This window comes from Fragaria vesca, linkage group LG3 (genome assembly GCF_000184155.1).
Source record: "Fragaria vesca subsp. vesca linkage group LG3, FraVesHawaii_1.0, whole genome shotgun sequence".
NCBI lineage: Eukaryota > Viridiplantae > Streptophyta > Magnoliopsida > Rosales > Rosaceae > Fragaria > Fragaria vesca.
Window position 1 is genome coordinate 13,852,535 of NC_020493.1, and position 9,682 is coordinate 13,862,216.

The 9,682-nt window shown below is 40.0% G+C and overlaps 2 protein-coding genes across 2 annotated transcripts; both read left to right on the plus strand.

Moving 5' to 3' along the window:
• The first annotated feature begins 1,206 nt into the window (after positions 1 to 1,206).
• Positions 1,207 to 4,545, plus strand: LOC101298978 (DDRGK domain-containing protein 1-like). Its single transcript, XM_004294301.1, has 9 exons — positions 1,207 to 1,424; positions 1,527 to 1,663; positions 1,794 to 1,899; positions 2,308 to 2,414; positions 2,756 to 2,857; positions 2,954 to 3,115; positions 3,599 to 3,655; positions 4,040 to 4,076; positions 4,207 to 4,545. Exons 2-9 carry the CDS (start codon positions 1,544 to 1,546, stop codon positions 4,410 to 4,412), a joined length of 897 nt encoding a protein of 298 aa, XP_004294349.1. The 5' UTR covers positions 1,207 to 1,424; positions 1,527 to 1,543; the 3' UTR covers positions 4,413 to 4,545.
• Positions 4,546 to 6,806: 2,261 nt separating this feature from the next.
• On the plus strand, positions 6,807 to 9,165 carry LOC101290747 (COBRA-like protein 11-like). The gene is made up of 3 exons (XM_004295749.1): positions 6,807 to 7,431; positions 7,645 to 8,309; positions 8,410 to 9,165. The coding sequence occupies exons 1-3, from the start codon at positions 6,807 to 6,809 to the stop codon at positions 9,163 to 9,165; spliced, it is 2,046 nt and encodes a 681-aa protein (XP_004295797.1).
• The last annotated feature ends 517 nt before the right edge of the window (positions 9,166 to 9,682 follow it).

The following is a 9,682-nucleotide window of genomic DNA, read 5'->3' on the forward strand; positions in this document are numbered from 1 at the left end:
TTTCATAATCTTTAAACATGGGGGAGTGTTCTAGGATATTCTCTATGTGTGCCTTGGCCTTATGCCAATAGGATATGTAGTTAGACTAGATCTATGTATTCATATCCTTACCATATTGGTATTGTGTAATTCCCTATATAAAGGGCACCTATCAATGAATAAGATGATGACTCTCTTGCTATCTCTTTGTCTCTACACTTTATCCTTCATCACTATGAGCCGCTTTGGACATTGATCAAAACTAGTGACATCAAAACATTAGCTACTAGTTTTAATTTCATTACTTTTAGACATATTTTAAGAGAAGCTAACTTTGTTCCCAATGTCATAACTAATTATGGGTATTCCTGCAATTTACATTTCCAGTCTTACTATTTGACATTGTAAACATTGGTTTTCTTATAAAGATAGGGTCTGGATCAATGGACATTTTATTTGACACAAAATTTGACATTATATGTCAGTCGTTAGATATAAAAGCATCTAATGGACTAGATTAGCTATGGTTAATGACATGGAATTAGATTTTTTCCTAACAAAATTATAAAATAAAATAAAATAATTAATTATCGCCATAAAAAGAGGAAAAACAAACTTCATCTTCTGAACAAAATCTCCCCCAAATCTAAACCCTAACAATCAATAATCATTCACTCAGACATGAAAACTTAGATCATGAAATAGTGGAACACATTTGCTGGAAGCTAAGTAGATTCGTGAATGGTCCCACTAACGTATATACACATGTATATATTGAGTATATAAATAATTAAATATAGTTATCTGGATAGTATTTTGAGTGTTGATTTAACCCTAATTCAATCCCACGCCATATTCTTCTGAGGTTTTCTATATTTCATGATCATACATAGAAATAAATAGAACCAAGATCATGAAATTAAAGCTCAATTTCCCCTTCTTATGTACCATCATATTGCAATTTAGGTTAATGATTTTTCGTCTTTTGGACGTTCTTGTTCAAGGGATTAGTTTTTCTTCTTTTGTTCTTCCTCTTTTCATGACGTGATGTTGTTGAAATCCGAGTTCAACCTTCTAATTTATTTATTTTATAGAAAGATAATTACTAATCTAATTTTATTTTAAAATTTTGTTAGGAGAAATCTTATTCCATGTCATTCACCATATTTAATGTAGTCCATTAGATGCTTTTATATCTAACGACTAACATACACAGTATCAAATTTTATGTCAAAGTCTCTTGATCGGGACCATAAAGATAATAAGCAAATAACGAAAAGACGACGTCGTTTTCCCCTTCCACCGCGGTGCCAAATCTCAGGGGCTCGTGAGTCGTCGTCTCTCAGTTCTCCCAGTAATCAAATATTCATCTCTCCAGAATCAAACCTCTTTTCAAGTCGAAGAAGACGATCCTCTGCGTCTTTCTCTCTCTCCCCGCTTTCAAGGTATGTGCTTAACCCTAATTTTCCGCCTTATTCATCCCAAAATCTCAAAATTTAGAGACCCCAATTCTCCCTTCTCATTTTCACGGCGGTGTTTGTTGGCAGCCTGAGACATCACAACGATGGAGGAAATGCTCGCCGTGATCATCTCCATGTTCCTCGTCCTGGCCTTAATTCCACTCTACCTATGGAAACGCCGTCAGGATTCTAGGTCGCCCAAAGATCGCGAAGACGAGCCTCAGGTTTGATTTTCGGAAAACCTAATTTTATTGCAAATGCGGTTGTTCTAGGGTTTTTGGAAGATTTAGTAGGGTTTTTGAGTGTTTTTGGATGTAGTGTGATTTTTGGTGGTGTGATTGGTTGTTGAATTAGGTTGCTCAGAGAGAGGCTGTGGTGCGTCCGGCCGGTAATCTCCGGATGCGGCGGAGGCCGGCTGCTGGAGCTAGCACGTCTGCCGCGGCGGCGGCACCTATAGAAGGTTGAGCTCTTCTGCTAGTGTTATTGTTGAAATTAAATGAATTGATATGTGTTTGTTAGCGGTAGCGTTAAGAATAAACTTTTGATAATGTTTGGTCTACTGTAAACTCTGCAATTAGATAAATCTTTGTGTAGAAGAGGAGTGATAGGGTTTAAGCTGTTTGGAATGAGAATACAAAACTGAGGCACTGAGAGAGATGTAAGTTGATGATGTGCCAGTTATTCATTTTGATAATGTGTGTAGTTTCAAAGTTTGAACTTGTAGTTGACGAACCTTTTTGTAGTTCAGTTCAGCTATTGGATTGGCAAGTTTTCACTTTAAGGAAAAATGTTTCTTTGTCTACTCTAAAAATGTTGAGAATGCGGTATCATGTCAGATGAAGTAATTATATTTGTTTTCTGATTACAGAAGCTGCTGATGGAAGTGATGATGAAGGTGTTGAGGATGAGACGTATGAAGCCAAAGCTTCAAGGAAAAAGGAAAAGAAGCGTCAAGAGCGGGAAGCACAGCGCCAAGTATTGTTCATTCTTATATTTATTCATTTGAGAGATTACCCTCTCTCCTCTGTTCTGATTATTCTTTCTAGTAATTGTATATGTGCCAAGAATATCAATATGAAAATGGAATCATAATATTTCTAACTAATCATGTACAATCACGTAGTTCTTTGGGATTCTTAACAAGTTCGGTTACTACGCCCTTCTATAGTAAGTTATAAATTTTTGAAACACAACATATTTATGTAATGATTTCCATTGCTCCTTGACGTCTCTTTGCATTTGATTTTTTGCTTTGCTTTTCCTTGCAATTACAGACCAGTAGTTTATTTTAATGAGTTCCCTTCCTTTGTTTAAAGGCTGAACAAGCTGCACGGGACTCAAGGCAAACAAAACAAGATCGCTATGCGGAAATGCGAAGGAAGAAAGATGAGGAGCGGGAGGCACAAGAACGTCAGCTGGTGTGCCAATTTTTTTTTTTTTTCCTGTTTTGGAAAATAGATGTACCTTTGTTTTGTTGGACTGCTAGTTGAATATATGGCCACATTATTTTATAGGAAGAAGAAGCCAAGGCTCTAAAAGCCAGGGAGGAGGAAGCTGCTGCATTAGAGTTTGAGAAGTGGAAAGGAGAATTTTCCATAGATGCTGAAGGTACTACAGAGAATGAAGTGCAAGATGGACATCAGGATTTGCTATCTACTTTTGTGGAATACATAAAGGTAGGTTTCAATACTGTGTATGTTAACTCATTTGAAAACTGTGTTCTCTATTTTTGGCTAGCTCATGACCTCTGTTGGGTTCACATGAAAACTAGGGATGGAAATTAGCTACTTAGCTGGAAGTGTGCTTTGTCTCAATTGTCCAAGATGGTTGAGACAAAGTCAACTCGGTCTTAAGCTTAATTGCTAATCTTTTGTAGTCCTGGTTCAGATTAGGTGAGCCAAGCTCAGATGAGCCTACTCTGTTTTTGTAAAATTAAATTGGATTCTGAAATCTGAATAATGAATCAAGCTAAAGAACATGCATAACCCTCTATAACCAATGTTTTCCCTCAAGATAGGTCCACTGTTTCTTGATTTTACACTTCCAATAATTGTTTTTGGTCATTTTATTACTTGTATGAAACTTCACTAACCACATGAATTACTTTAGTTAACAAAGTGAGCTTCTGGGGGTCTAAGATTGTTTAATGTCATTTGCAGAAACATAAATGTGTTCCCTTGGAAGATCTTGCTGCTGAATTTAAGTTACGGACTCAGGTAATTTCCGTACTTGTTTTGCTTGAATACCATCTAAATCAACAGTAAATTTATAAACATCAGTAAAAGTGACACTGCACCCTCTAAGTGTAGGTGTTTTTCTGATTGCACTATTGTTTTTTCCAAGCCCAAACTTATGTTTCAAAATTATCTGCATTACACAAATTTTCCCTAAGGCCAAACTTATGTTTCAATATTAATTATGCAGTAAATATTGATATTTTTCTTCGAAGTGATCAATCAACTGAAAGTTGCTCGCTTCATATAAGACATACTTTCTTTATGCAATCGATTACATATCTTGTATTTTCTTAGATCCACATTGTCTTTCATTATGCCTGGCTTGGCTTCCTAATTTTGCAACACAACGTTTGTTTTATGCAGGAATGCATCAACCGGATCAACTCTCTGGAAAGTATGGGTATGTGGCACTTCCATTTCCTCAATTGACTTGTTTCACATATTGAAAAATGATTTCCTTAGGACGGTGAAATGGCTTTTTTCTTTTGGGGTGCCTTACTGGGAAATTTTGTTGTCTTTAATTGTATTAGGTCGACTTTCTGGTGTCATGGATGACAGAGGGAAATATATATACATATCCCAAGAAGAGATGCAAGCCGTGGCGGACTATATTAAGCGTCAAGGGAGGGTTAGCATTGCACATCTTGCTAGCAAGTCTAACCAGTTCATTGACCTGGAGCCAAAAGCCCAGTTCGTTGAAGAAATCAGTATTGTTGAGGAAATTGCTGCCACTTAGATCTGTTTAGTGTACTATGTACATGTAAAGTGCAATTACAACATAGTGTAATGGTCATCGTGTACACATGGTTAACTTAACATATAACAGAGGGTCAAGAACTTGAGGAGGTAACATTTTTAGAGAGCTTATTTTAGAATGTCTTTGCTGCAAAACATTGAACTCTATCCGCTCAAAAGGGTTATCGTTGAGAACTGGAAAGATAACGGTGTTTTCTCCATCCGGTTTGTAGGTCTTAGAATGAACAGTAGTCATGCATTTGACGATTGTGTTAAGACTATTGCTTGTAATGCCTTCCATATATAAGTTCAAGGGAAAATGTAGATAATTTATGGGAAACTGTCCAAAAACCTGACTGCAACACCAAGTTAACCAAGGTTCAGTCGTGACAACCTTCACACCAAGTTAACTAGGGTTCAGCCTTAGACAACCTTCACCATCTTTTCCGATTTCCAAAAATACGCAAATCGGAAAGATGGTGAAGAGGTTGCCCTCATCACTTTTGAGTTTCTACTTCACTCTAGGGTTGAAACAAAACCCTAGCCTAATTAAGCCACACAAGTGACAGAACCCTCCATTGAGCCTTCAACTAAACAACATCCTTGTATGGTAGAGCAAGAAGACCTAGAGCAAAAGACGTAATACGCGGATCCACACAAGCTTGAGATTATGATTTGACATTTGTATACTTGCAGTATGATTACAGGGAGGTTGTAAACACTAAACATGATGAGTCGAGAAGCCGCTTACAGAGAAATGCTAGAGGAGTTCAGTGACCGGTCATCTTGAGGCCAGTACGTATCTGCAAAATCACAAATGTTTTGTTTAGCTTTTCATTCAACTATTTTCATCTACTTGTCAGGTTTCGATATTCTTGCAGCAGCCTAGTTTGGGAAAATGGCGTTACAAGAGCAAAAGCCAAGGCACTTTTCTTTTCGTGAGGGGTGCACGTTCCCTTTGCTTGTCAACAAGCAGTTCGAGCTTAGCCTGGGAAGATTGTAGATGACTATTGCTGAAGCTGAAGAAGCATGTCAAAATTGGCAAATTAATGAGGGAAACTATGGATGGTATTTTTTTTTTTTTTTTGGGTTCAAGTATGGATGGATTTGTTCGTCGACAAATGCAGGCCCGAGAGAAAGAAGTGCAAAATGTGCCTGTTTGTACATGACGATGCTAGAGAGAGCCATGCATGCTTTGGTTTTTGTTCAATTATTTGGACGACCAAACAGATGTATTCAGTAACTTTCCAATACTGAAGTCTTGATTCCTTTACAGTTTTGTGGCTCTACAATGTAGTCGAAGAACTAGAAACAGAATGCCTGCAGTTAGATGTACAAACATACTCCATCCTTTCAATTCAATTCATTTCGATTCTTTAGCAGTGAACTTACTTATCATGGAATAATGAACGTTTCTGCTAACTCTAGTTGAGATATATTAGATGTACAAACGTACTCCATCCTTTCAATTCAATTCATTTCGATTCTTTAGTAGTGAACCTACTTACCATGGAATAATGAACGTTTCTGCTAACTCTAGTTGAGATATATGCATGGCTCCTGTTTTCGTAGCCTTCATGGAAAGGGCTGGCTTTGGTTCAAGCTAGTCACAGGTTCTAGATACCACAGAGACCAAGTGTGGCATAAAGCTTGGTATATCTCAGAATGTGGGAGGAAAATAGGACTGCTTTTCTCATAAATTTAAAAGTGACATCTATATGGTTACATAAAATGACTTTGCTCTTTGTTTTTTTTGGCTGCCATTTTCTTTTTCTAAAAATTCTTTTTATTTGTTATTAAGGTTTCTTTATTTTGCCAGACGCACCATAGCAAAGCGACGTAGCAGTGGCACCAATGGTTAGAAGAAAGACTTCGTCGTTTTACTAAGTTATGGAACAGTTTTGCCAGCTCAAACCAGCTGAAGTCCAAACCAGAAATTTCCTTTTTTTGTACTCAGCAACAAACTCGTTAACAAACAGTGCAACTCACACAGGGAATAAGGGTCGTCGTTTGATAACAGTCTTTTGCGTCCATGCTATTTACGTCTTGTTTTTTCCTACAATGTCTACCATGAATTAACCAACACTTTGGCTTTAAAGCATGGCTGCCAATATTGCAAGCAAACCGAAGCTCGCGCTAAAACTAGAGGAAGAGAATTGAGCTTGACCCAATCTTCCAGTGTCTTTCTCCCTTCAAAAATTTATACCATCCCATCTCTCTCTCCTGTGGGGTTTTACACAGACCTCCCCGGCATCCCCACACGCCGCGTTCTCGCGCGGCCTGTGCTCAATCATTCTTTCTTTTTCTGATAATCCAATTAGCCACAACCCTGAATAATAAGACGGTTCTTCCAAACACAAATAAACATAGAGCCTTTCCGATACATCTGAAAACAATGGAAACAAGTTCGAGCATGAAGATCCCATGGAGCTTGTTGTTTCTATTGTTTTTAGGGGTGTTTGCTGCTAGGGTTGAAGTTAGTTACGGACAAAAAGCAGCCAAACTAGGAGCAGGAGCAGGCGCCAGTGGAGGTGGCGACGACGGAGGGGACGGAGACAAGCCGGCTCCTCCGCCGGAGCAAGAAGACTGCGACGGCATCTTCTTGACCTACACGTTCATCTCGCGCGAGAAGGAATATCCGCGCAAGAAGAACGTGTCGGCGCAAGCGTGGGCGTTCACGTCGGAGGCGAGCATCTTGAACGCCGGGACCGAGACGCTCAAGGCTTGGAAGATGTACGTAGGGTTTCAGAATCGAGAGATATTGGTGTCGGCCGACGGGGCTGTGTTGGTGGACGGTAGTGATTTTCCAGCCTCCGTTGGGAAAAATGGGACGTACCTTTCAGGAGATCAACAAACCGACTTGAAGAACTCCGTCGATACGGCCGGGGATATCGAACAGATTCAGGCAAAGATTGCTTTCAAGGGAACACAGTTTGGCCTCCCGGCCAAGGCAGTACCCATGCCCAAGACCATTCGCCTCGTCAACGACGGATACAAGTGCCCTGCACCTCGTATTCGTGGTACGTTCACTGACATCTGGATGCATGCATGCACACATAATCATACAACAAACATACGTGAATGATGAAGATGAGAGGACATAATACAAATACCATGATGATCATTACATATAAATATAAATTGTTATGAATCGTTACGACTGCACTATGCACTTACACATTGTGCGTTTCTGGATTGATGATTTATGTTGTGTTTGATGGTGATCCGAGCAGGAAAGACAAACATGTTCGTATGCTGTGTACCGGACCCAAAGTTCAAGGTGAAGAAAGACGATAAGGACTCCAAATTCTTGCCTAGACAGAATGGTGACCTCTCCATCACATACGATGTGCTGGATTCTTATTCAAACAACTATATGGCTCAAGTCACCATCGACAACTTGCACCCACTCGGCCGTCTTGACCACTGGAACTTAACCTGGGAATGGCAGAAGAACGAGTTCATCCAGACCATGAGAGGCGCCTATACTCACAAGAAGGACATGTCCGAGTGCCTCTACGGCCCGGCCGGAAAAGCATACAAGGACATGGACTTCTCTAAGGTCATGAACTGTGAAAAGAAGCCTACCATCACCGACCTCCCACCGACGATGAAGGATGACGAGAAGGTTGGAAAGCTGCCCAAGTGCTGTAGAAACGGCACCATCTTACCGACTATCATGAACGAGACGCAGTCACAGGCACAGTTCCAGCTCCAAGTCTTTAAGCTTCCACCTGATGATAATAGAACCGCTCTCACTCCACCACAGAAGTGGAGTATCTATGGCCCTGTGAACCCTAACTACGTATGTGGACCTCCGATCAGAGTCGCACCGACTCTGTTTCCCGACCCGAGCGGCCTCCAGTCTACGACAGCTGCAGTTGCATCTTGGCAAGTGGTACGCATTTTTCACCAAATTTGTATACCAAATAATGTTTTGATGCACACCAATGCATATCAACTGTGTTGTTCTTAAAATTGATGGTGTTTCCAAACAGGTATGTAACATAACCAAGCCAAAGGTGCCTCGCTGCTGCGTTTCGTTTTCCGGCTACTTCAGCGAGTCAATTGTGCCGTGCAACACTTGCGCTTGTGGCTGTAAAGAAGATGAGAACCCTAACTGCGACCCAAGAGCCAAGGCAATGCTTCTACCAGCAGAAGCACTCCTTGTGCCTTTCGCCAACAGAACTCAAAAGGCAAAAGCGTGGGCCAAAATCAAGCACTTTGACATACCCAAAAAGCTTCCATGCGGAGACAACTGTGGAGTTAGTCTCAACTGGCACATAGACTCGGACTACCAGAGTGGATGGACAGCTCGTCTAACTCTCTTTAACTGGGGGAAGGAACCATTTCAGGATTGGTTCACGGCAGTAGAAATGAACAAGGCTTTTCTAGACTATGAAAATGTGTACTCATTTAACGGAACGAGAATGGCCAAGCCGAAAAACACCATCTTGTTCCAGGGTCTGAAAGGTTTGAACTACTTGATAGAAATGAGAAATGCGACCAACCCAAAAGACCCTCGGGTACCCGGAAAGCAGCAGTCGGTTATTTCTTTCAAGAAGCACCACTATCATGGTATTAATATAAAGGCTGGTGAAGGTTTCCCATCAAGAGTCTTGTTCAATGGAGAGGAGTGCTCACTTCCTAAGCGATTCCCCAACGGCGCAGATCATCAGGCCAGTAGTAATGTCCTCCTCATCTTGTTCGTTGCAATTGCGAGTTTTGTGTTCATGACAGACCGCTTCCACTGATCGATGATCGGCAAAAGGTTCTTGATTCCGGTAATTCTATGATAGACTCACCAAATTATAAGCTTATTTGCCAAATGATGTGATAATGTGTTAGTGTTTGTGTGTAAGGTAATATCTAGCTTGTTAGAAATAAATGATCGAGGTCCATAAGGGATCTAAATTTGAATAAATATATCAAAACACTCCCGCATCATTTGGTAAATTAATTGAATTTTGTTGTATATAGAGCTAGCTAGGAAAGTTAGTGTTAATTTTAATGAATGAATCAAGTGATATTTTTCTTCATATATATGATACTATCATGGATGTTCTATCTCAGCTGCAAGAGGAACGATGTTTATGCAGTCACGCAGAAAAAGAACTGAGTGATGCTTGCTAGCTACCAAGTCGAGTACGTCCCGGCCATAAGCCGATGAGGAAGATTGTAATTAGTGAAAACAGACGATATATGAAAAATTTGTAAAATTTTTTAGCTACTTGCAGTTACTATATACAACTGAGCAGACTCACTTGGTGA

What these genes read in the sequence shown, in the direction of transcription:
- LOC101298978 (XM_004294301.1), top strand. Translation starts at nt 1,544, where the DNA reads ATGGAGGAAATGCTCGCCGTGATCATCTCCATGTTCCTCGTCCTGGCC. An exon ending in GGCGGCGGCACCTATAGAAG is followed by an intron (nt 1,900 to 2,307) that starts GTTGAGCTCTTC and finishes TTCTGATTACAG; the next exon opens with AAGCTGCTGATGGAAGTGAT. An exon ending in CAACTCTCTGGAAAGTATGG is followed by an intron (nt 4,077 to 4,206) that starts GTATGTGGCACT and finishes TAATTGTATTAG; the next exon opens with GTCGACTTTCTGGTGTCATG.
- LOC101290747 (XM_004295749.1), top strand. Translation starts at nt 6,807, where the DNA reads ATGGAAACAAGTTCGAGCATGAAGATCCCATGGAGCTTGTTGTTTCTA. An exon ending in CCCTGCACCTCGTATTCGTG is followed by an intron (nt 7,432 to 7,644) that starts GTACGTTCACTG and finishes TGATCCGAGCAG; the next exon opens with GAAAGACAAACATGTTCGTA. An exon ending in CAGTTGCATCTTGGCAAGTG is followed by an intron (nt 8,310 to 8,409) that starts GTACGCATTTTT and finishes GTTTCCAAACAG; the next exon opens with GTATGTAACATAACCAAGCC.